The sequence below is a fragment of the Centruroides sculpturatus genome, unplaced genomic scaffold (genome assembly GCF_000671375.1).
Source record: "Centruroides sculpturatus isolate CEXI.00-Female unplaced genomic scaffold, Cexi_2.0 scaffold611, whole genome shotgun sequence".
Lineage (NCBI taxonomy): Eukaryota > Metazoa > Arthropoda > Arachnida > Scorpiones > Buthidae > Centruroides > Centruroides sculpturatus.
Window position 1 is genome coordinate 311,290 of NW_019384768.1, and position 26,792 is coordinate 338,081.

At 27.6% G+C, this 26,792-nt stretch overlaps 1 protein-coding gene across 1 annotated transcript; it reads right to left on the reverse strand.

Annotated features, from left to right (window-relative positions):
• Positions 1 to 2,929: 2,929 nt before the first annotated feature.
• LOC111628938 (recQ-mediated genome instability protein 1-like) lies at positions 2,930 to 26,735 on the reverse strand. The gene is made up of 6 exons (XM_023372796.1): positions 26,676 to 26,735; positions 26,308 to 26,421; positions 21,327 to 21,446; positions 19,729 to 19,862; positions 15,183 to 15,549; positions 2,930 to 3,226 (listed from the first exon to the last, which is right to left on the reverse strand). Exons 1-6 carry the CDS (start codon positions 26,733 to 26,735, stop codon positions 3,092 to 3,094), a joined length of 930 nt encoding a protein of 309 aa, XP_023228564.1. The 3' UTR covers positions 2,930 to 3,091.
• Between the last annotated feature and the right edge of the window lie 57 nt (positions 26,736 to 26,792).

Here is a 26,792-nt window from a genome sequence, read left to right on the forward strand (position 1 = left end):
TGCTTTGTATTGTATTTCTAATCCTGGCTTATAAATTTATAAATAAAAGAATATTTTTACACATGACTTTTCTCCGATATTTGATCGTTTTTTGAACATCATACTTTTCGAGATGGGAGCTTTTTCTGGGATATTTTCGACAAAATTACTTAATCATCCAAAGGAAAAGATAAAAATGATAGGCTATTATTATTCCTCGGAGTCGGATTTTATCAGTTTTTCAATCTTTTAAAAAAGAGATATTTTAAAAGAGGATGAAAAGTAGTGTGCTACATCGTACTTTTCGAAATGGGAGCTTTTTCTGGGATATTTTCGACAAAATTACTTAATCATCCAAAGGAAAAGATAAAAATGACGATTAAAAGTAAAATTTACAGTTTATAGTTATAAAATTTATTAAAAAAATAAAGAAAACAAGAAAAAATCTTTTAAAAAAATCGTGATTTTTTTAAAGTTTTTAAAGATTCTAGATTTTAACTAAATTTGAATTTTTCTTCGAAGGTTGATTGGTTTAAATTTGTCGAGTTTTTAATTTAATTTATGTTAATTAATAAAGGTTAATAAAAACAATTTTTTTATCGTTTTATGAATGATTTTTTTTATAAATTGGTTTTAAAAAATTAAAGGTTCGAAACTTCAAAACTTGAATCATCCATATTCTTATTTCTAATATCAAATAATTTTATAATATAATAAATATATAGGGTTTGAAATGTAATATTAGAAAAATAGAATATTATAGTAAAGAATAATACTGATTTAATATATTGTATTAAGAATTTTGGAATTGATTTAGCTTATTTTTCAGATACAACTTGTTACTTTCAAAGTCATTTCTATTAATCAGCGATCGCCTTGTAATTTTCTGTATTATGCCTGATCTTCCAATCCTCTCTCACCGCCTCACCCATCCAACCTCTCCAAGTCGGGGTCATTTCCTCTTGCAGCCTCCATACGTCCATGTATTTGTGGCTAATGATTTCGAAAATTGCAGCGAAATTTACGTATTTATCAATATGATATGATAAAACAGTGTCTCCGAAATTCTAATATAATTATTTTCTGCAGCTTGCTTTGTTCTTTACCTTAGGCATATCGCCACATTGTGTGGAGATGATGGTGTTTCTGGTTCTTTGCGAATCAGATAGACAATATTCCTTTCGCTGTGATGATTTCAGTGACGTGATTCTATAAACTGGATATTCTAAATGGTTTAATAAAGAAATAAAATAATATATTTCTAGATTTTTAAAACTTTATATAAATAACTAAACTAATGGGTAATTAACTAGCGACTTGTTTAAAGGATACATTTAGAGTTCGGTAAGAAATAGCTTATTTATGTAAACAGTACATCATTATTCATAACTTTAATTATTTATAAAGAAAACTAAGACACTAATCGTTTATGATATATTTTTCCCTCTAATTGAAAAATGAATTGAAAGCCATCAAAATATCAAATTATATCTATATATAATAACATGATCCTTTTGAATATCAAAACAAAACTTGTCATTTAAAACCTTTTAAATGATTTAACGATAAATGTCACAATGCCGTTTGCTGGTATAGTACGAGTATTTAAGCTTTTTTTTAATACGATTTAAACAAACTAAACAAATAATATTATCAAGTAGCACGCAAATATGTATAATTCTTCAAGAACAAATTATATTTTTAACAGATAATGTATTTTTACTATTCAAGTCTACTCACACTTTCCTCTTTCCCTACCACATTGCTGTTGACTACCTGAGAATAAGGCTAAACAAAACAGTCAATGCGAAAATATTTCGCAATGGTTGTCGACTGGACCCATTCCAGGATGCTGCTATGATGATAATGGCTGATAGAAGGGTGTCATTAAATTTCCGTTCACTTTTTATTAAATAAATCAATTAAAATTTAAAAACAATTATAGTCATTGCATTAATATTCAATTAAATCTTTTCTTTTTTTAAATTTGTATAAATTATTTTCAGAATTTTCGTCATTTTTAGAAATATTTTTAATCTTATCGCGTCATCCTAACACGAAAATTGCCATATAATACAATTATGAAAAAAACCAGGAAAGGCTAATTAACAGTCAGAGTTTATTCTTCAAAATAATAATTTTTTCCACCACAATATTTCTTTTCTTCTTTCGTTTTTAATAATATTCCATTTAAACGCTAGGAATTCATTTACTGGTGTCAAACTCAAATTTTTTCATGCATTCACTCACATTTTTAAATAAAAAAAATCATGACATTCTTAAGTTTTTCATTTGAATTTTTTGTAAAAATTCTTTTATAAAGTCTTGCAAAAAAAAAAATTATGCATTGCATTCTCACGCCCTAAAAAATCGTCTTAAGTTTCCTTCAACAAATATCTGAGAAAAAAGCCTGAAAATGCATATTGAATGTAAAATGTTTTTGGATAATTTGAATCAACTAGTTGTAGACAACCATTATTAATTAAATATTTTTAATTTTGATAAATACTTTAACGAACATTGAAAATATCTTAAAAGAATACAAGAGAAATAATTCCTATTTTCAAATCAGGAAAATTTCATTTCATTATTATTTCAAAACTATTTTTCAATAGATTTCCTAATGTAAGAATTATGACTAATATTTCATTAAATTATTATAATTTTATCCACAAATAATTTAAGAGTTAAAGCCATCTTTTATAAGTAAAAGTCTATAAAAAATTTGATGGCTGTTGCAGACTAATTTTTAACATAATCCCACTTTATTATTAATTTTCTACAAAAACAATGTAGAATTTTTTCACAAAATTCTACAATGTGTTACATGTTTGCTTAATAAATATATTACTTATAAAAACAATAAAAGCTAACATGATATTTTTGCACTTTGATCAGCTCTTAAGTAAAGAATCAGTTGTTATAAAAATTCATATAGAGGACAGTAAACAATTAACACATTTATTCTTATTATTAGTTTGTACTGTACATAAAATGTATTTAAGCCATATTTATAAATCTAGATACATTTTTATTCAAAAATAAATATGACAGACAAAAACACATACTTCTTCAAAAGAAGTTTTCCAAATATAAATTTTTGTTTTAGTTATTAATCATCTGAATCAAATGAGTCCAATTCTGGTATTTGAGATAAAAATGGTGGGGGAGCTTTAATTTTATATGAATTATTTCGAATTTTTTTCGGTGGTGATTCAGGAATTTCTTCATTAAATGGAAAAATTTCCTAAGAAAAATAGAAAAATAAATTTAGAAATAAAAAAAAGATATAATATACATATTCAATCATTTTTTATTTGTTAATTATCACTGAAGTGCTTTTAAACATAAAAGCATTTCAATTCAGTTTATCAAAATAAATTTTAATTTAAATTCTAGCAGGTATTTACATTTTACAATTAAAAAATTATACTGAGTAAACATTTCCTTTAAATATTTTGAAATTACATTTTTAATATTTACCACAAACTATAAGTTAAATTTCAAAAAATATAATAAAAATGGATCTTTGGGAAACACTTGGACAAAAAAAAAATGGAGTGAATACACAATATGATAGACGTAGGTTGCTCGGTAGTGTTTGTAAAAAGAGCCAAATCTAAATAACTAAAGCCATTAAAAAATTTAAAAAGTAAGCAATCAAAATATTTGATACACTCAAAAAATGAAGGAAAACCCAATCTAGCAATGCTAGGATTTTGAGTGTTAGGTAGAGGATTTGATCCCGGGATCTCGAAAATCGGGATCCCAACAACTTTTCAGTCCCAAAATTTTCGGGATTAAGTTTTCCTAATCCCGAGATTTTCGGGATTGACATCATTTTAAAAAAAGTTGCAAAATAGACTGCATTAGTGCCAGTGCTTTTAACAGAATTGCTTGCCTGTCATTTTAATATAAAATACAAGAAATTTTATTCCAAGCAAGCAGCAAAAATTAACCTAGCGAGCTTGCGATGCTTGCTTGGAATAAAACTTCTTGTATTTTCAACTAAAATGATAGGCAAGCAGTTTTCACTGGGTTACTTGGTAATATACTTCATTTTTGTATTTTTGAATTTTCGCGGGCGCTAATCGATTTTCTGGTGCAGTCGAGAGCACTACTCAGTGCGTTTTACCTGTCAATGTGTCAGTCATCTTGTTTTGCCAGTGTAGTTAATATAGACCCAATGCCTCTTGCTTAGGGGGGTCGACCTTAGGTGAAAAGGTTACGACTCTCGCCTTGCCCGCGATCTGTCAGGATGATGCGAGAAAGTCTTTTTACGTTTCGGGGTAGTGGTTTGCTGGACGCTGAGAGACTCACACAGAGACCGAATTTACAAAATTAACGCGTTTATTTTTAGAAAGACATGCTTACAATGATCGAAACAATCGGGATTGTAGCCTTTACTCCTACAATCCCGATCCGTGTCGACCGGACTGTTTTCTTCCATCCTCCCCGTGTCCTCGAAGCTTATAAGTATTTACTAACGATTCCTCCAACTTCCATCAAACCTAAACGCGTTTTCTCAGCAGCTGCATATATGTGCAACAAATTGAGAAGCAGACTTGGTGATGAGACACTGGATGCGTTGTTATTTCTCAGATCATATTTTCGCAATTCAAATTAGAATGTTCCTATTAGATTAGTTTTCTTTATATTTAAGAAAAATGTGACTGATTAATATTATTTTTAAATACTTTTTGCTAAGAAACTTACTTTACTACCTACTTACTAGGTTGTTATATGAAAGTAGTCTATTTAGTCGATGTTAAGAGAGATTTTTGTTAATTTTCAACGTTTATTTGCATAGTTTGTTACATAAAGGTTTTTTCAATTTATGTGAGTTTAAAGAGATCTCAGTGATGCTTAAAAAAGAATAAATTTAACATGAAACAGTGATTTTAAGTCTGGTTAGTCTGACTCTAAGTCTGATTAGTTAGAGTGATTAAATTAACTAGGTGTATACCGTAAAATACGTTGATTTTTGTCTAAATTTTGATTTTTGATTTCTGTAAGATTTTCTTATTTTTTATTAACCCTCAATACCGAAATAATCCCGGGATCGAATAAGTATAATCCCGAAATCCCAGGATTAGAAATAAGGACCGGGATCGAATTCCCTAGTGTTAGGTAAGTTGCATAATTTATTAAAAGATGAATACATTTTTATCAAGAATTCTAACAATCTTCTCCAAAAGGGAAGGCAATACCATTGTCCAAATGAGTAATCCATAATTAATGCAAGACTGAAAATTAGTAAAAAGAATAGTTTTTAATACAATTTTAGATAAGACAACTTTACAAAAATTTCATATATTCCACATCTGATAGCCAGAGATTTAACTATATTATAATATGATTTTTAAAAGTACCTTATTATCAAAGATTATTCACAAATCATTATGGTGTAAAATAATTAATAAAAGCAGAATCAATATAAATAGTAGTAAGGAAGGATTGTGAATTAAAACAAAACACATAGCCACAGTTTTTTGTTCATTAATCCTGAGGGTCAGCAGATTCAAACAGATTTTTCAATCCAAAGATCCACAATCAATTTATATCATCAGCATATGTTACATGGGATTTAAGATGGCAAAGAAGGGTGTTAATATATGAGCTGCTCACTTGCCAAATTGATTAACTCCAAAAAACAAAAAGTATGAAAATTGAGAATATAAATTATTTTTTAAAATTCTTTTAAACTTTAAATTTAAAAAAAACATTCTAGAATGTATTTTTATATACTGTTATATTAAAGCATAGCTTTAATGTAATGATATATAAAATTAATTATGCAAAAAATGTAAGAATAATAATGATTATATTAAGGATTTACAAATGGAGTTTTGGCCTGTGAACAGCTCATATAATGATCAAAAAGGCCACTGAGAATAGATTCTTGTTGATCACTGCATAAAGGAATAAAATCAAGAAAATTCATGATAACTTATTTTTATTTTGTATATTCATAACAAAAAGCCGTGAATGGATTGCTGGGTTGAGATTAGGATTTCTCAAACAGGATCTCGGTATCCTGGCTGTTTTTTTTTTAACCAAGAAAATTCTTCTCATCCAGGAAATCCCACAAATTTCATAAAAGTTCACTTTTTTTTTATTTTGTGTTAAGGTTGAGGAAATTTTGCAAATAGAAAGTATAATTAACTCCTAAACTTTCAGAATACATTTGTATTTATTAATTTTAAGCCCACTTATTAGTTTTTTAAATTTTTGCTTGTTATGACATCTACAGATTATCAATAATCAATATGTATTTGTGGCAAGACTCTGAAAATTCTTTACTTCTCAGAACCCTGTAATATCTTGAATAATTGCGCTGATGCTGTCTTAACCATGCTCAGTAGTTTCAATAACTGCATTATGCCAGATTGTGCAAATTGGACAAGGATACAAACGAGTACAAAGTACGCAAGTATGAAGTTTTTCTTCATAAACCTGATTATTAAAGCCAAACCAACTGCCAAATTATTGGGCTATAAGCTTGATACTGCTATTAAAGCAGCTGAGGTAGACAAATCAAGAATACTTGAGAGCAAAAGAAGTATTGCAACGCATTACGAAAACAAACTAGAAATCTTCCAGGCTATGTGTGAAAAAACACATAACATTTGTCTTCTCTTAAATGTATTAAAAAAATTTCATCACATTCATTGAATTGGAAAGGGCATTCTCAGTAGCAGGACTTTTCATTATTAAAATAATAACCAGATTGCGTGATCGGAGTATTCAACATCTTTGGTTTTCAAAATCTTATAAAAATTTACAATAATATTTTGTATTATGTTTTATGTAAACAACAAAAATTACTTTCTAAGTTAAAAGTTTGATCTAAGTTCATTTTTTCTTAAAATTTTNTAATTTCTGTAAGATTTTCTTATTTTTTATTAACCCTCAATACCGAAATAATCCCGGGATCGAATAAGTATAATCCCGAAATCCCAGGATTAGAAATAAGGACCGGGATCGAATTCCCTAGTGTTAGGTAAGTTGCATAATTTATTAAAAGATGAATACATTTTTATCAAGAATTCTAACAATCTTCTCCAAAAGGGAAGGCAATACCATTGTCCAAATGAGTAATCCATAATTAATGCAAGACTGAAAATTAGTAAAAAGAATAGTTTTTAATACAATTTTAGATAAGACAACTTTACAAAAATTTCATATATTCCACATCTGATAGCCAGAGATTTAACTATATTATAATATGATTTTTAAAAGTACCTTATTATCAAAGATTATTCACAAATCATTATGGTGTAAAATAATTAATAAAAGCAGAATCAATATAAATAGTAGTAAGGAAGGATTGTGAATTAAAACAAAACACATAGCCACAGTTTTTTGTTCATTAATCCTGAGGGTCAGCAGATTCAAACAGATTTTTCAATCCAAAGATCCACAATCAATTTATATCATCAGCATATGTTACATGGGATTTAAGATGGCAAAGAAGGGTGTTAATATATGAGCTGCTCACTTGCCAAATTGATTAACTCCAAAAAACAAAAAGTATGAAAATTGAGAATATAAATTATTTTTTAAAATTCTTTTAAACTTTAAATTTAAAAAAAACATTCTAGAATGTATTTTTATATACTGTTATATTAAAGCATAGCTTTAATGTAATGATATATAAAATTAATTATGCAAAAAATGTAAGAATAATAATGATTATATTAAGGATTTACAAATGGAGTTTTGGCCTGTGAACAGCTCATATAATGATCAAAAAGGCCACTGAGAATAGATTCTTGTTGAACACTGCATAAAGGAATAAAATCAAGAAAATTCATGATAACTTATTTTTATTTTGTATATTCATAACAAAAAGCCGTGAATGGATTGCTGGGTTGAGATTAGGATTTCTCAAACAGGATCTCGGTATCCTGGCTGTTTTTTTTTTTAACCAAGAAAATTCTTCTCATCCAGGAAATCCCACAAATTTCATAAAAGTTCACTTTTTTTTTATTTTGTGTTAAGGTTGAGGAAATTTTGCAAATAGAAAGTATAATTAACTCCTAAACTTTCAGAATACATTTGTATTTATTAATTTTAAGCCCACTTATTAGTTTTTTAAATTTTTGCTTGTTATGACATCTACAGATTATCAATAATCAATATGTATTTGTGGCAAGACTCTGAAAATTCTTTACTTCTCAGAACCCTGTAATATCTTGAATAATTGCGCTGATGCTGTCTTAACCATGCTCAGTAGTTTCAATAACTGCATTATGCCAGATTGTGCAAATTGGACAAGGATACAAACGAGTACAAAGTACGCAAGTATGAAGTTTTTCTTCATAAACCTGATTATTAAAGCCAAACCAACTGCCAAATTATTGGGCTATAAGCTTGATACTGCTATTAAAGCAGCTGAGGTAGACAAATCAAGAATACTTGAGAGCAAAAGAAGTATTGCAACGCATTACGAAAACAAACTAGAAATCTTCCAGGCTATGTGTGAAAAAACACATAACATTTGTCTTCTCTTAAATGTATTAAAAAAATTTCATCACATTCATTGAATTGGAAAGGGCATTCTCAGTAGCAGGACTTTTCATTATTAAAATAATAACCAGATTGCGTGATCGGAGTATTCAACATCTTTGGTTTTCAAAATCTTATAAAAATTTACAATAATATTTTGTATTATGTTTTATGTAAACAACAAAAATTACTTTCTAAGTTAAAAGTTTGATCTAAGTTCATTTTTTCTTTAAATTTTCAACTCAATTCAAAAGGCATTTCTTTTGTAAGCAGTTTCCAACAAATTTTAATAAATTTTTTCTATTTCTGAAAATTTCTACGTAATTCAAAGGTAACTTTTTTTACACTACGTTATTAATATTATGATTTTGGAGGTTGCAGAACATATTAAATTACTTTTAAAAATGAAAAATAATTATATCATTTGATTTCAAGATATTTTTTATAATTTAAAAATAATTATTATATCCCAGGATGCTGGGAAACAGTTCACTTTTTTCCTGGAATCCCGGAACAGGCAAAAGACCGGGAAATGAGAAACCCTAGTTGAGATCATATTTGTAAAGCAAGTATCTGTTTTATATCCTACAATCAAAGATATATTTACTGTTCAATTTTTCTAAAATGTAACTAGCAATTATTTATTGTGACATTGTCACAATGCTGGGCTGCAATTTTTAATTAGATTTTTAATTTAAAATTTATGCTCTTCATCTCAAATTAGTAGTGGATTGCTCCTGTACATCATACTTTTCCTTTAACAATAGAGTCATCTAGAGCCAGTCATCTATCTACACTTTTCAGGGGAAAATTTTTGAATTGAAATAATGTGACTTAAGGTTTTCATCAAAAGTTCATATATAGTTAATTGGGGCCTTCTGACCCTAAGGTTTCTATATCTTGTCTCATCTGACATCTATCTAACTCTGTTCTTGAGATTAAGGAAAGACAGGTAGACAGACGACAGTGGGAATTTAGAGGTATACAATTTTTTCAAATTGAAGCCCAATAAACATTTTCAGAATCATTATCGCACACATTTTTCTATTATTTTGTCAGCATAAGTAACTTCAATTAGTTAAATTTTACTATAAAAAAAATTTAAGTTCTGAAGAAGGCTGAAAATGTTCAAATACTTTTATATTTCTGCTTCAAGAAGTAGAGCTATATAGTTAATCAATTACTATATATACCATATACATTATGAATACAGGATAGAATATCACTACTCAGTATATCAATACTGATATTTGTTATTTCAATATTCGATATTTCAGTATTTCATATTTGTTTTTTCAGTATATCAATATTTCAAAAGAATCTTGATATCAAGCCTAATATCAATATTGACATCAAAATTTTGGTTTAGCACAATATATCAAGAATAAATAACATCACGAAAAAGAAATACACACCTAAGAATTAAAAATACTATGCTTGTTCAATATTAAATAATTTTTTGTTCACTTTGTATTAAATAAAATATTTATTAGAATAAATTTTAATGATCACAAGTAGATAAGGTTTCATCAATTGGAAATCAGTAAATATAATCAACTGTAATTAAGTTAATTTTGTTTAAAAATCAATCTAACTAGCAATTATTTATTGTGACATTGTCACAATGCTGTGACAATAGTAATAGCAAATGATGAATAATTAACTTATCTTAATGTATGATTATCCTTATACAGTATTCATTAAAAAAAAAAATGTATCTGTACACATTAATAATATAGCAGTCTATATGAAATAATAAATATTAGCATTAAATTTTATACAATTTAGTTATATTTAAAAGTTAATAAAAAAATTCTGTTTATATCTTTGCTACATTTCAAAATACTATTAATATTACATTCAAACCAACAAAACATATTTATAAAATATATTTATATTTTTCATTAGTAGATCTGTTTTTTGTTTTGGTAAGTTGACTTCTTATTTAACTATTTAATTAAACCTACTCATTTGTAGCAGCATACTAAATAACTAAATAAATAGTTATCATTATTAAAAATAAATATGGAAGAAAAATCCATTTTAAATTTACAAATAGAAAAAACACAAGGTCATCACATTTATTATTCTAACAGTATAGAATAATAAATGAACTTTTATGAACTTATAGAACTTTTTTTTGAGATTATCCTGCTTCAAAATGCAAAAGTTTTCTAAAGTGTCCTTATGGTGGCAGTACAGTTTAAAAATTAAATCATTAAGATAAACCTGAATAATATTCATTTACAATGTGTCATCCTTGTGAAGATATTGTGTTTTTACTTGTAAATTTTAAATACTTTTTAACTTATTACAATATTTTGCACTTCATTGTTCCAAGCAAATTAATTTCAGTTAAACAGGAATTTTTCTTAGGGTGTATATATACACCCTAAAAAAATTCCTGTTTATATATATATATATATATATATATACAGGAGGGTAGGGCGTAAATAATAAAGATCTCCCACATTTGGAGTGAACACCATATGGGCTGTAGTGATAGTAGAAAGGTGGGACAGGTTTATTCAGTAGGTATGTTCTACCATTTTCATTTGGCTGACTTTAGTGTCATTGGCCCATACATTTTCGAAGGTGATGAAGCAGTAACTGTTACTGGTATGTTGAAATGTTGAAGTTTGTGCCCTAAACTGGGCAACTTGGATACAGTACATGTAAGGGGATGAGACCACCAGCTCACACAGCATGATATTCACTTCAAGTGTTGAGGAAAATGTTTCTTAGGCATTTGATCTCTTTAAGGGGAGATATGGTGTGGCTGTCAAAGTCACCAGATTTAAGCCCTTGTGACTTTTTCCTTAGGGGATACCTAAAGGAAAAAGTTTTCCAACATTGTCCTCGAACTCTTGAGAATTTGAAGGAAAGAATCCAAGAGTTTAGGACACAGAAACTTCTCCAACATTTCAACATACTGGCCAGAAATAACAGTTACTGTTTCTTCACATTCTTCAAAAATGTATGGGGCCAATGACACCAAAGTTGGCAAAATGAAAATGGTAGCACCTAGCCTACTGAATGAAACCTGTCCCACCTCTCTACTACCACTACAGTCCATATGGTGCCCACTCCAAATGTGAGAGATCTTTATGCCTCACCTTGTATATATGGATTCTTGCATGCATGCAACTTGTGTGTATTTATATGTAAAAAATTTCTTACAGTCAAAGTAAAAACACTCTATAATTTTAATATATTAATATAAAGAGCATTCATAATTAAAGTTCTCATTTCAAAAAGATGTAATTCAGAAACTAATCAGAAAAATGATATCATATTCTACATAAAAGACTTCTGTAGTGTTGGAATTTCATCTGAAACAAACAAGAATATTAGTTATAAAAATGTTCACTAGGGCAGTAAATGTGCCGCTCACTTGCCAAATTGATTAACTCCACAAAACAAAAAGTGACAAAATAATATACACTATATTCTTTTTTAAAATATAAATTCAAATAAACATTATAGAATGTATTATTGTAGACAAGGAAAAAAACAACAACAAAGATTAAGATTATTAGATTATTTCATACTTCCAATCCTTCTATTCTAGTAGTCCAGGACACACACTAGTGGGTGTTCTAGCAGCATCGGTATCATTCCGTGATATAAATAATAAATTCCTATTACAAATAAAAATAATAATATTCTGAATTTCTCATGGTGTACCCTATTAAAATGCAAAAAAAACTGCATTAAATAGTAATATACTGAATTTATTGTTAATTTAAANAAAATACATGAATTTTTTTCTGAAGATAGTTTATAATGAAAGTACAGTAAGACCCTGCTTAATGCTGCCTTGATTAATACTGATTGGATATAATGCAGTCTGCTCGAAGCCTAAGAAAAGCTCAAAATTTACACTGATTCAAATTATCACAGCATTTCATTGATTCGTATATAATACGATTATTCCCAAACACAAACCAATCAGCAAAAGGTGGCAATTCATCATAGCACTGTACTTTCCTTAAATCTATGTTTGTTTTGTGCAATTTTTGAAAAAATATAACATCATGGATGCCATAGGAAATATCGATTTCACTTGGCAACAATTAACTGATAAATGCATGAATAGAGTGTGGAAGAAGGTATCCAAGAATTCTTAATGAGTAGAGCCTATCATTGACCAAATTGTCAACCTAATCCATACAGTAAGACTAGGAGATGTAGACAAGCAAGATATTGAGGAATTATTGCAGGTTTCTGGTGAAAACCTTATCAATGACAACCTTCAAGAACTGGCAGAACAAGGAAATCATGTAGAATTGGAAAACAGTGATTCTGAAAATGAAGAAACCAAAGAAATTGTTACAGATTTCTTTAGTAAAAGTTTGGTAATGATAACCGAAATCGTTGATCAAATTGTTGCAAATGATCCAGATTTTGAATGCAATCTCTTACTACTGACATTTGCTTAACAAAATAAAAAGAAAGTGACAAATGAAACACTACTTTATCGCAAAAAACAAGAATTTCAGAAGAGCAAGGATCTTCATCACAAAAAAATGTACTTTACATTTCTGTGTGCATATGTTTGTGTTATTAACATATATTATTATGCAAATTAATACAGTAGAGCATCGTTTATCCGAAGGTCGGTTATCCGAAGGAATTCCAGTCAACAAATTTAAATTTNTCATTTCAAAATGATGTAATTCAGAAACTAATCAGAAAAATGATATCATATTCTACATAAAAGACTTCTGTAGTGTTGGAATTTCATCTGAAACAAACAAGAATATTAGTTATAAAAATGTTCACTAGGGCAGTAAATGTGCCGCTCACTTGCCAAATTGATTAACTCCACAAAACAAAAAGTGACAAAATAATATACACTATATTCTTTTTTAAAATATAAATTCAAATAAACATTATAGAATGTATTATTGTAGACAAGGAAAAAAACAACAACAAAGATTAAGATTATTAGATTATTTCATACTTCCAATCCTTCTATTCTAGTAGTCCAGGACACACACTAGTGGGTGTTCTAGCAGCATCGGTATCATTCCGTGATATAAATAATAAATTCCTATTACAAATAAAAATAATAATATTCTGAATTTCTCATGGTGTACCCTATTAAAATGCAAAAAAAACTGCATTAAATAGTAATATACTGAATTTATTGTTAATTTAAATAATAGCTAGGGGCACCCCTAGTGACCATTTTTGGCATACAGTGACAGAAAGAAAGAATTTGGTTTTTCAGCTTTATATAGTAAGATGTAGTTTTTATTTAATGATATATAAAATGTATAAGATAGCATAGATAATAATAACAACAATTATAGCAATAATTGATTATTATTATTATGATTTTGTTGTGATTGGTAAAGTTAATTGATTTGGCAATTGAAAAACATAGTAACATTCAGTTCGGTCGGATTCAGTCAGTCTTCACATAGTTTTTTATTATAGAGAAATGTCATTATCATATGTTTTTTATTAAAGATTTTTTGCAAAAGTGAATAATATCTGTTCTGTTACTGTTACAATGGTTATTATTATTATTTTGTTTAAATTGATTATTCAGAAATATAAATGATGTCTTTGTCAGCTGCATTTGAGGTCTCATCATGTCAATCTGTTCTTAAATTTTTATAAAAATCATGTTTAATAGGAGGAATGAAAAATTATTTTTAGTTTCATCCATCTTAATTTAACAGTATAAGTTTTTTTTCTAAAAACAATTGCCACCAAAATTAAAACAATTGTTCAATATTCCACAAGTATACTTCTGTGGCAGTTGGACTCTAATTTCTTTTACTTACTTTTTGTGATGAGATAACATTAAATAATTTACTGTTATCCACAAGGTGCATACCATCAGCGCACACTGTGATTGAAATGCGGCAGTGTGTGCTGGTGATACATTACAGCATAGAATTAATCAGATTGGCTTCTGAAATAAATAAAATTTTTTCCAATGGCCAATAAAATTTTGTCATTAAGTAGTATTAATTCTTACTATTAAGAAAACTTCTTATGAATATAAAATGTTACAATTATATCAAATGCTTGACACTAAAATTTAACAAAATTCGAAATGTGGAGTTAATTGATTTGACATGTGAATGGCTCAAATGACACTGCAATACCACAGATGATAACTCAAAATGTCTTAATAGTTACACTATGTATGGTACACTGTGTGGTTATGCAACAGCATGCTTGAAATGCAGGCCTCATTTTCAACACCTTGATGAAATCACTGTCACGTGAAACTTGTGTAAACAATTACATTTTCATGTTTTGAAGGCCAGCATATCAAGCATGCCATTGCGTAACCACACAGTGTGCCATATGTATTGTAACTTTAAAGTTATTCACTACTGCAGCATCATTTACCTCTTTAGTGGATGTATTTATAATTAGCATTCTTTTTTATTTCAAATAAAATTCTATCACTCCAGATTCTAGCCATCATATTCTATATGGAGATATAGAATATGATGGAAACTAATCAGCAAAATGGCAAGTTATGGCATTTTGAAATGTGAACTTTAATTGTAAACATCCCATATATTAACTATATACAGTAGAATATTCTTGATTTGTCTCTATAGAATTAAGGAAGTTAATATGATACAATTAAAAACATGAATTATCTATATAAAACAAAATTTATTTAATTTTAATTAAATTAATTTATATATGCAATTTACCTTATTACAGTTTTCTTTAACTAATTGATCCAACTGATCATAATCTATACTCATCATAAATTCATCATCATCATCATATTCAAGTGCTTCTGATACATTTACAATCTTACTACTTTCAGGTTCATTTTCATCAGTTGTTAAATCTATAACAAAATTATCATTGCTATAATTAGTGGAAATATTAGATGAGCTAACAGTGTTGACTTGTCTTTCTGTCCTTTGAGTAAGTGCTCTTCTGTTATTGCTATTTTGATTTTGTTCTGTTAACACATTACTTTCAGTTATGACAATTCCAGAATCATTACTTTGTATTTCAGAATTTTCTCCTCTAGTTAATTCATTTACGTAACTAGTTTCATCTTGTCCCCTTAAAAAAATTATTATTATTATTATTATTATTATTATTAAATAACAACAATCATCAATATTAAAAGAAATTAAAATGAAATCAAATATCTAGATATTAATTAATATGGGTAGTCCTTGACTTTTGAGCAACTTAGTCTTTCATATACAATACTTTGATACATTGAATTTAGCTCATTAAAAGTAATTTAAACTTTCAAACATTTCCACATTTCCAGCTGTAAATAAAAAAATGAGCTATTTGTCTGGTGCTTTCTATTAGTTTTAGTTTCAGTAATAAAAAAAAATCATTTGTTATCAGAAAATTTATTTTTATTGTCTATTTTCTGTTTAATCTTCAGTTTCAACTTTTAAAATAATGTTTTATGCACTAAAAAAACAAACTTTTCTATTTTAATAAAGAAATTTTATAATTTTTTTTAGTTTTCTGAAAAAACCTTTTATAACTTAAAACTTTATTGCTTAAGCTTTTGGGTGTCTGACTTTTAATACACATTTTTAACATTAGGAACAGATTGCATGTGAAAGTTAAGGACTACCTGTAATTTATAAAATATATTCTAACATCAATATTAATATTCATAAAATAAATTGCACATAAGTATCTTCAATTATAGTGAAATTCTGTTAACCCAGCATCCAGTATACCAGCCAACCTAATAAGCCAGCACATTTAGCTTGTCATTAGGGTTATTGGTGCATTGTTCTTTATCATCATCATAGACAACTTCCAATGTAAACATCATGGAAACAGAAGAAGACAAAGATGAAATGATAATGTGCTAAGTAAAACCAGTTAGCTTATGCATAATTTTTCTTAAGACTTTTTCAAAGACATTAGTGCATGGGTTTAATATGAGAAGCAGAAATTTTTAGGAATCAAAAATTATCACAAAAACAGCTACAGTCCATTACTGTTCATGTATTCTGATAATTAAAATACATCCATATTTAAATGCAATTTGCAATAAAAGTATACAAAGCACAAAGAATAGTGTTCTTGTTCAAGCCAGCTAATGGTAGGAATAACCTGGAAAAATTGAAATGGCTTGTTAAACAATCATAAAAGGCAGATTTGTAGAGTTTTACATGTGAAGACATATAAAATTGTGTCCAGAGAATCAAGTAAACCAGAAAAATTTTCACCATCTGATAAAGCAGTATATTCAATAAACTGGTACCATGTTAGTCCTGATGATGCCATGTTAACAGAATTTCACTGTACTCTCAAACTGGTTATGAACAGAAAGTTAAAAATATATATATTCATCAGCAATTAATTTATTATAAAAACAAATGCTTTTGATCATTTAAATTATCATTTTCAGGTTTATACATTGTTTCATTTACAGAATGTATAAAGTAGCGATCAGATTTTACAATTAATTGCTGGTGAATGTAGGTTTATTTTAAAATTTGCTTGTAAATATTTCCAAACAAGGAACATCTTTCTTGCTTGTATATATATTTTCAGATTATAAAAATTCCAATTTCAGCACAAAAAAACAAAAATCAAAACATTGTACAGAATTTCACAAAACAAAAAACATTTCATCTTTATTTATTTATGAACAGAATTTGCACCACCAGAAGATACTTTATAAAGTTCTACTAAAGTTTTTAACTCTTAGTATACAGTGTAGTGCATACAAGTCTTAGCTAATTATTGTACAGGGTTATATATAATTAGTGAGAAAAACCATTAAATTGAGATTCACATCACCTATGCCAACTGCTTGCACATAATTCTCCATGGCAGTATATATTTTAAACTGTTCAATTTGATCTGGGGTTAAGAATTTATATTTGTTGTTACACGTCTTGTTGCACCACTATCTAAATACCACTTTTTTTATCTGTTTGTGAATTCCACATTGCATGTGATTGTAGTAAGGGCATTGCTAGTAACTTTTACGTCTATGCATTTTGTTTTCGATTTACAGTTTCCAAAGAGCAATAAGTTCCATAAAGAGAAAAACTACATTAGCAGAGTGTTATATATGTATAAATGTACTGTATACATAAAAAATTCAAAAAAGACTTCAAACAAGCACGTATACAGGGTGGGAAAGAAAGTCACTTAACACCCCTGCTATAGAATATAGAATGTACTCAAAGTTAATTTGCTCATATCAGGAGCACATTAGACCAAGGAGGAAACAGACTGATCTGTGTTACACCCATGGATGCCATCTTGATGGCAGCTGTATTGAATACAACTCTAAAACTATAAATAGGAAGGGGGTCATGTGACACATCATTTAGGTAAAAATTTCACAAGGAATTGATTGCTGAAAGATTTTAGTAACCTATCTTGAATGGTTACAGAGTTATGCACATTAATGTTATGTGCATAACTCTGTGAAATGTTAAATGTACATTCTTTCAGTGCATTCTATTGGGTTGTTTGGAAAGTAATTTCGTTTTTTTTACCACTAGACGGATTAGTCATATTTTTCCCACCATTTTCATTCTAAACCGTATTATCATTATATATTTTGACAGCTAACATTTTAAGGCTTATTTGTAAAAAATTTTGTTTGATTTTGTACAATTGTTTATTTTTTGTGTCCCATCAAATATGGAAGATTGAAAGCAGCATTTTCGGCATATTTTGCTCTTTTATTACTGAAAAGGTAAGAATGCTGTTCAAGTGAGAAAAAAATTGTGTGACATGTATGGAGAAGATGTATTGACAGAACATTGAAATTGCTGCTTGCATTACAGTATTTTGGTTTTATGATTGGTGTAACCAATGATAACAGATTTAATTATGTTTTTTCGTCCATTCTCAAATAGTTGTACAATCTTTAGGTACTAACTTAAATTCTGAGATCAGGTTCACAAGGGAACCTGATCTCAGAATTTCCTTTTTTTTTTTTTAGCCACTGTTTATACCATTTACACGTTTCTCCTGCAAGTTTTAATACAATTTATTGCCAATAAACATCCAAGAACAGCCAGTACGTCATCATCAGATGCCATGGCCAACTAAGAGATTTTCTTCCTTGTATGTGGACAATAGGAAATTCTGAATTTCCTCAAAGCCAGGCCTGTGCAGTTATATCTCAAAGAATTTCCTTAATGTATGTGGGCCCCTTAACATTTAGAAGATGAGCAAATTGTTTTGGATCAAGTGGAATTTGGATTAGCAATAATGCATTGTACTTCTTATTCTAACATAATTTTATTTATATTAAATAACATAGTTTGGAATTTTTGTTTTAAATGAAATGCATAAATTATGGTACATTAACATTTTAACAGTTAAAAAAAATAATGAATAAAAGTTTATTTTTTTTTTATCTTAATTATAATTCAAACTTAAGTCAAAAGAAAGAGACCCATGCAACAAAGATCAGAAAATGATCAAAAGTGTGATAAAACAAGTATTATTAAATAACTTTCCAAGATATAAATAACTTTAATTCTCACTCAGGTACTTTCCCTTAAACTGACTTAACCAAAAGTACTTAAGTGAGAATTAAACTTATTTGTATCTTGAAAAGTTACTTAATAACATCCATTTTATCACCATGCCATTGTTTTCTAAAAATAAACTTAAGTAATAAATAACAATAAGTAAATTTTTTGTATCAATTTTGATTATATCAATATTTCAAAAAATCAAAAAACCATGTAAGAAATTACAGTAGAATCCATTTACTTTCATCACTTTGATACTCAGTCTGCATTGATAACAGTAATCTATTGATGATATTAAGTCTCCCCACTAGCCTTACTGATGGCTAATGACAACAATAATCGTAATTACAATTAATGGATTTGATTGTATTTATTTCATTTGAAAATTTTTTAACATAAACAGCTAAAATATATTCATAAATTAAAAGATTAATTACTTGAAATGATTTATTACTATTTTCACATGAGTCATTTTACAATGTTTCAAAACTATCATCATCTGAATATTTATTGGAAAACGATTATTTAGGTTAAAAATAAAAAGTCACTACAGATAAGTTTTAGTGATTTAGTCTCTAATAGGAGTAAAAATTAAATTATAAAATTTATAATATTTTCTTTCATTTTGCATATATTTCACTTATTATTAGTTTTAAATATTATGCTCTATTCTTATTCTGTATTATTATAATTTAATAATAAATAAGTAGTAATCAAAATAGTAATTATTAATTAGTTTAATTTTTCTACTAACAATGCGCCACATAATATTTTTCTTTGGTTATTCTCTTCAATTAACGATTCAACTGCACCTCCAAGAATCTTTATTTTTTCAGCCGATAATATTAAAACACCTAATCTACATTCAATTGGACCAAAGACTGAAATCTGTAAAAATTATATTAAAAAAAAATGCAATAAATAAAAAGATTTTTATCTTCACTTTTAAAAGATACACACAAATTTCTAACATCTAAATTAAATCTTTTATCATCTAAATAATATTTTATAAATATAAGTAGAAGTGAAAATTATCTAAGAACAATTTACTGTTTAAACAAAATGTTGATTTATATGTGGAATGTCACAAATAATTTCAATAAGATACAAATTCATAAATAATGTATGTCCATATAGTAAATCAATGTAAAAATCCAATTACAATTATCTGGAATCATTTTAAAATAATTTTTTGGAACTCTTAACAGCTACTAAATTTTCTATTTCTAAGTTAAAATTTAATGCACTTTTCACTTACAACATTATGAAGTCTTACTCACAGTTTCAATAAAATCTTATCATTGCTACTCACAAGTTCTATTCTTGTTTAATCTGATGTGTACATTTACAGAGAATCTCTATTAAACTATGCAGTAAAAATAGTTAAAGTTGATATTTCTAATCATGCATATTTAAAAAATTGAGGAAATAGTTATTTTTCTGTAAGGAAACATTTTCCATGCAAACATATATGTTTTCAATATTTTCATGTATTTATACAATATTAAATACCTATTTCACAACTTTAATTGCTCTAAAATAGATATTCAATTGGAAAAGAAAGCTTGAAAGCATTAAAGGAGTCAAAATGTTTAATTTGATTAAGCTCTTTTCTTAATATATTTATTCTGATATACACTCATGAAGTCATCTGTCTCTGTTTCATGTGTTTGAGATATTCAATATTATAGTTGACCTCAAAAGATGAAAATGCTGACAATATTTATTACTGCATGGAAAAATTTTTCCCCTTATGGAATGTTTTATGATTTAACTGTGGAACATTACAGACATATGCAAAGAAATCTTTTGGATTATAACTCTCTGTGATATATAACTTAATAAACACAATATATTTGATATTTTCAAAATAAACATAAATACAGTAGTTAAAATAAATTAATTAAACAAACTATGTAATACTGGATTATGTGCTAACAGTAATAAACTTACAAATATGAAAAAATTGTAAATTGCCCTTTGTCACATCCTTAATTATAAGAATTTAAATAACTTTAAACAACAAATTTACATTTTTATAAAAATGTTCTGAAACTGACAAGAAAAGTTCATAGCAAATCTTTTCTTATAAGCTACCATTAGAGCTTTTAAGAAAAGATAAGCTTACAAGAAGATTACTAAAGGGAGGATTAAAATTTCCTTTAGTTATCTTCTGTCAGAATTTCTATCATAATCACATTTACACAACAGTAAAAAAAACAGAAAGTTGGTCTTTGTCATAACTTAATGAAGGCAAACTTTCTCAAAAAGAAACTTCTTTTAAAGCTAACAGAGAATAAATTATAAAATTAATGTTCAAATTATTTTAATTAATTAAAATGAAAATAAAACCTTTGTTCCTGAAGGTAATTTGGTATGAAGAAATGGTATAGGTTTATATTCCATGCCTTTTAATATTTGTACACCGTCTGTTAATGTTAGCATAAGCATACGAGTTGGTTTAATTTCCCACTGAAAAATAAAAAAAACTAACTATATATAATATATACATATATTTATTCTTAATCTTTCTATCGCAATATATTGTAAGAATAATATAAATACATTGCATGTTTTATTGTATGAAATATAAAATTATCATAAAAAATTATGACTGAGAGAATATCAAATATTTTAAATACATAAAACTTACTTTTAGCAATAGAATATTTACTTAGTACATTTCGTTATTGTATTGTTTATACAAAAGCCAGCATAGCTGATCAAGGTTGATCTCTGAGTACTTAAGACTATACGAATTCAAAACTTGATTAAGTTAAATTTTTAAAAATATACATTTTTAATTTTAAATAATTTTTTATAACTAAGCTAATAAATTGTTCTGAATGCATTTAAATTTATTATTAATTAATTATTAACAAATTAAAATTATAAAAGAAAAAAAATGGTTTGTTTCAAATTTTATTTAATTCAAAAGCATTACATTCATGTAATTTTCTCAAATAAAAATACATGAATTTTTTTCTGAAGATAGTTTATAATGAAAGTACAGTAAGACCCTGCTTAATGCTGCCTTGATTAATACTGATTGGATATAATGCAGTCTGCTCGAAGCCTAAGAAAAGCTCAAAATTTATACTGATTCAAATTATCACAGCATTTCATTGATTCGTATATAATACGATTATTCCCAAACACAAACCAATCAGCAAAAGGTGGCAATTCATCATAGCACTGTACTTTCCTTAAATCTATGTTTGTTTTGTGCAATTTTTGAAAAAATATAACATCATGGATGCCATAGGAAATATCGATTTCACTTGGCAACAATTAACTGATAAATGCATGAATAGAGTGTGGAAGAAGGTATCCAAGAATTCTTAATGAGTAGAGCCTATCATTGACCAAATTGTCAACCTAATCCATACAGTAAGACTAGGAGATGTAGACAAGCAAGATATTGAGGAATTATTGCAGGTTTCTGGTGAGAACCTTATCAATGACAACCTTCAAGAACTGGCAGAACAAGGAAATCATGTAGAATTGGAAAACAGTGATTCTGAAAATGAAGAAACCAAAGAAATTGTTACAGATTTCTTTAGTAAGTTTGGTAATGATAACCGAAATCATTGATCAAATTGTTGCAAATGATCCAGATTTTGAATGCAATCTCTTACTACTGACATTTTGTTTAACAAAATAAAAAGAAAGTGACAAATGAAACACTACTTTATCGCAAAAAACAAGAATTTCAGAAGAGCAAGGATCTTCATCACAAAAAAATGTACTTTACATTTCTGTGTGCATATGTTTGTGTTATTAACATATATTATTATGCAAATTAATACAGTAGAGCATCATTTATCCGAAGGTCGGTTATCCGAAGGAATTCCAGTCGACAAATTTAAATTTTCGCGAGTGCTGTGGCACTGTAATCTTTGGCTATGTCTTCAGCTACTCAAATATTTTACGTTTTTGATACTAAATTAACTTCTGAAGTATAATTTTTTATTGTTTTTATATTTTTCAATATATTTATTTGTTTGTACAAAATAAAAAAATAATTTTTAACGATACAATAGTCTTCGTTAGGCTTAACATCGACGAAAATTCAACGCGAAGCGACATGCAATGGAGAAAAATTTCAACACGGGATAGGTTAATATATTTTTTCGTACATAATCAGTTATCCGAACAACCCCAGTCCCCAATTGATTCGGATAAACGACGCTCTACTGTATAAAAATAATTTAAAATTAAAGTAAAATCTGTTTATTTTTGGTTGTATGTTCCCCTTTCCCTATTTACTCTGTGTTAAAATGACCTTGTTTAACACTGTTTCATTTAGTGCTTTGTTGTCTAGGAATGTATCCCCTGCGTTAAGCAGGATCTTACTGTATTTGAATCATTACAATTTGTTTAAAATATCTGGACTTCTTATACTATAAATTAAATTTTGTATATATTTGATAATATTCACATCTTAAACTATTTAATTGTTTGTTTAATTTATAAAATCAGTAAATAGTTTGATATAATTGTTATTAATGTATAAATAGACAGATTAATATTAAATACAATTTCAAAAATGACAATCTGTTCCATTTGCTGCTTGAGTCTCATATACAAAAAGTTCAGAACTGAAGTGGTTATGAAATCAAAACTGATTAGTCAAACTGTTTGTGTACTTGCTGTAGCTACTGCTGTTATCACTACTAAATATATTTAAAGAACTTCAATTGACATTTATATATATTCAATATTAAATATTACAGATTTTTCTCTAAAATTCACAATACTGCATAATTAATACAGCTGTGTTAAAATTTACAAATGACAATTGATATTGTCATATATATTTGGGACTTAGTTTGATCTCCTGGTATTTTGCAATGCTCTCCTCCCTGTTGCATTTTATAATTCTTCACATAAACAATCAATATTAGTTTTTAAAATTAATCTGTACTGTCAGTAAAAGAAGTAAACATCTGTAATAATTGTATAAACATTAAACAAAATAAAAAAAATACACAAAGTGATTACAATTTATAAGGTCTGATTTTGAGTGATTTTAAAATACAATCTTACAATGCAATAGAATAATAAGTGTTATGTGTAATAAGACTTACTTATTAAATCTAAAATTGTAAAAAAAATGTAAAAATTAAAATGAATTCATTTGATATGGTTTGCAAAGTTTAGAGAACTACTTATGAACTTAGTCTTTAAGTATTGTAGCGAGATGGTGACCAAAGTTTTCAATGTGAAAACATGTATATTGGATGTTCAGCGCCACTTTCCTGTAAGCCTAGAAATTTGACAATGGCATTTGGAAAGTCAGTGGAATCATGTTTGGCATTCCAAATGCCATTGTCAAACTTCTAGATTTACAGGAAAGCAGCACTGAATGTCTGACGTACACATTTTCATGTTGAAAACTTTGGCTGCAAACACTCTAGTATCAAAAAATAAAAACTGATGAATAGCACTTGTGTATTCTTTATATTTCTATCATACACACTCCAAACATTAAGTCAACAATTCACTGTAATAGTTTTAATATTCTTATTATCAACAGTGCATCTTTATTTAAATTGTAAAAGAAAAACTTAATACAATTTTTAAAAAACTAGATGAACTACATGTTTTTAAGTATGAAATATCCCAATGACATGCATTAATCTAGTGTTTCTCAAACTTCACCTTCTGGTAGATCTGTTTAATAAATTTTAATGTACTATTTACCTAATTTGCATAGTCTGCTGTCACTACATTTGCCTACACCCACAGGGATCTGTGGACCACATTATTGAAAAATCTGCTATCTGAATTATCTCAACCACCTGGACATGAAAATTTCTACTATTCAGCACTACATACTGTGCAAAAATTTTCATTGTTTTTGGATGATGCGTTCAACGATGTCAAGTAATGAAAGCAGTTAAGTATCACAGAATAGACAGATTTATGGGAAAAGGCAATGCAACACTTGAAAATCTTGCAAGGAGCATCCCTCCTTGCAAGGAAGATTTTCTATGGGAAACTGACTCTATTTAGGTGTTAGATTTGTGAAGAAAACCTGAAAAACTTTATGTAGCCAGCCCGTTGGTGAGATCAAACCTGCAACCAACTATCAGTGTTTTATTCACTAAGACATTGATGGGGCTAATCACATAAGAAAGCCAGTATTAATCACCATGGCTCAGATTCAACTTGTTATTTTACAATTTCAAGTAATTTCAAAAAATTATAATGTTTTAATGAAATTATTTAAATTGTATAGATATGTAATTTTTCCTATTAACTTTACATTATTTAAGTTAAATTATTTTAATTAAAAAAGTGTTTTAGAAGTTAGAAAAAAATGGCCATTTTGAGAAAATAATTTCAATAATATGAAAATTTTCTTTTAGTATTCATTACTTGAAGTTCATCCTTAACTGAAATTTTTGAGCCTTATAAAAATTCATTCTATGGTCATCGTCATAAATAAATTTTGATTTTTGGATGTTGAAAAGTCCATTAATTATGATCTGGGCTAAAAATAAAAATAATAATTTATGGCACCTTCATATCTCTCATAAAGTTCAAAATCATTTCTGGAATATAATTTGTCATGCTCTGTGATAACTGTTATTCTTAGAGATGATTTTATTTGTCTACAAGTGGAATCTTAATTTTCTGTTTTATAAAGGTGAAGTTACATTCTTCATAACCAAAAACCTCTTGTAATTCCATGTTGGGCAGGTTTCTATCTTATAGTAAGATTTAATATAGAAAAATCACTCCATTCTGAAGAATTTTTCCATTTAGGCAGATTTCCATTGTAGGCAATGTTACTGTATTTCTACATTGTAGGCAATGTTACTGTGTTCTTCTAACTATTATCACACAAAGCCATTTTGTTTTGTCATTTATTATGTGTTGTGTTTTGCAATTGTCACATATTTATTGTTTTTGTCTTACACATTTTCCGTTCCATGTGGTTCTCTAACAATCATAAATTGCTGATAATTTGTCAACGTTGAACTCCATATCATGATTATCTGATTGTGTATAATAATCTTAACAATCTTTTGTCATTGGTTTGTATGATCTTTCTAAAAAGATGTACATTTAGAGTTTGATACAGCATAGAACACTTAAATGTATTTAATGATTATATTGGAAAATAGTTACTGTATATTCTTTACTCAGAGTAACTTGATATTTTATTTAACTTACATGATACTGGTTATTTAATTATTGAATTTTTTCTTTCATATATTTGTTTTACATAAATAAATATTAACTTCATATATTCTTTACAATGACCATAAAATTTTTATTTGTAACTTTTAATTTAAAAAATTTTAATTATTTTGATACTCACAGTATTCAATGTTGGCATTGGTGTTGCTGAGACTGCTGTATTTTCATTTTCCTTACCATCAAGTTTAATTAACTGACTGTAGAAAGATTGACTAATATCTTGTATAGTTAAAATCTAAAATAAATTTGTTTGAAAATACAGTATATAAATATACATAAAGACAATCAACAGCATAAAATGATTTTATTAGCAAACTTAGAATTGGAAAAATTAATTTTCATCACAATTTTTACACAAAAAAATATACCATATTTCTGCACACGCATGCTCTTATATGTGAAAACGCGCTTATTTTCACATTTTTGAATTATTCTTGCTTCTTATAAGGGCATATCTTGCATCTAAGAGCATGTTTCATATGTGCCAACCTGTTTTGGCTTATAAGAGCACTGCACTGTAAATGTAGTAGAGTAACTATTTGATGACATCTCTGTGTTAACCAATATCAAAATAAGAAATACTTTCAGAGTTCCAATACTGTAAAA

What these genes read in the sequence shown, in the direction of transcription:
- LOC111628938 (XM_023372796.1), bottom strand. Translation starts at nt 26,735, where the DNA reads ATGTCATCAAATAGTTACTCTACTACATTTACAGTGCAGTGCTCTTAT. An exon ending in AAAATATTATGTGGCGCATT is followed by an intron (nt 15,550 to 19,728) that starts GTTAGTAGAAAA and finishes AATTTTTTTAAG; the next exon opens with GGGACAAGATGAAACTAGTT. An exon ending in TTAAAGAAAACTGTAATAAG is followed by an intron (nt 3,227 to 15,182) that starts GTAAATTGCATA and finishes TATTTTTCTTAG; the next exon opens with GAAATTTTTCCATTTAATGA.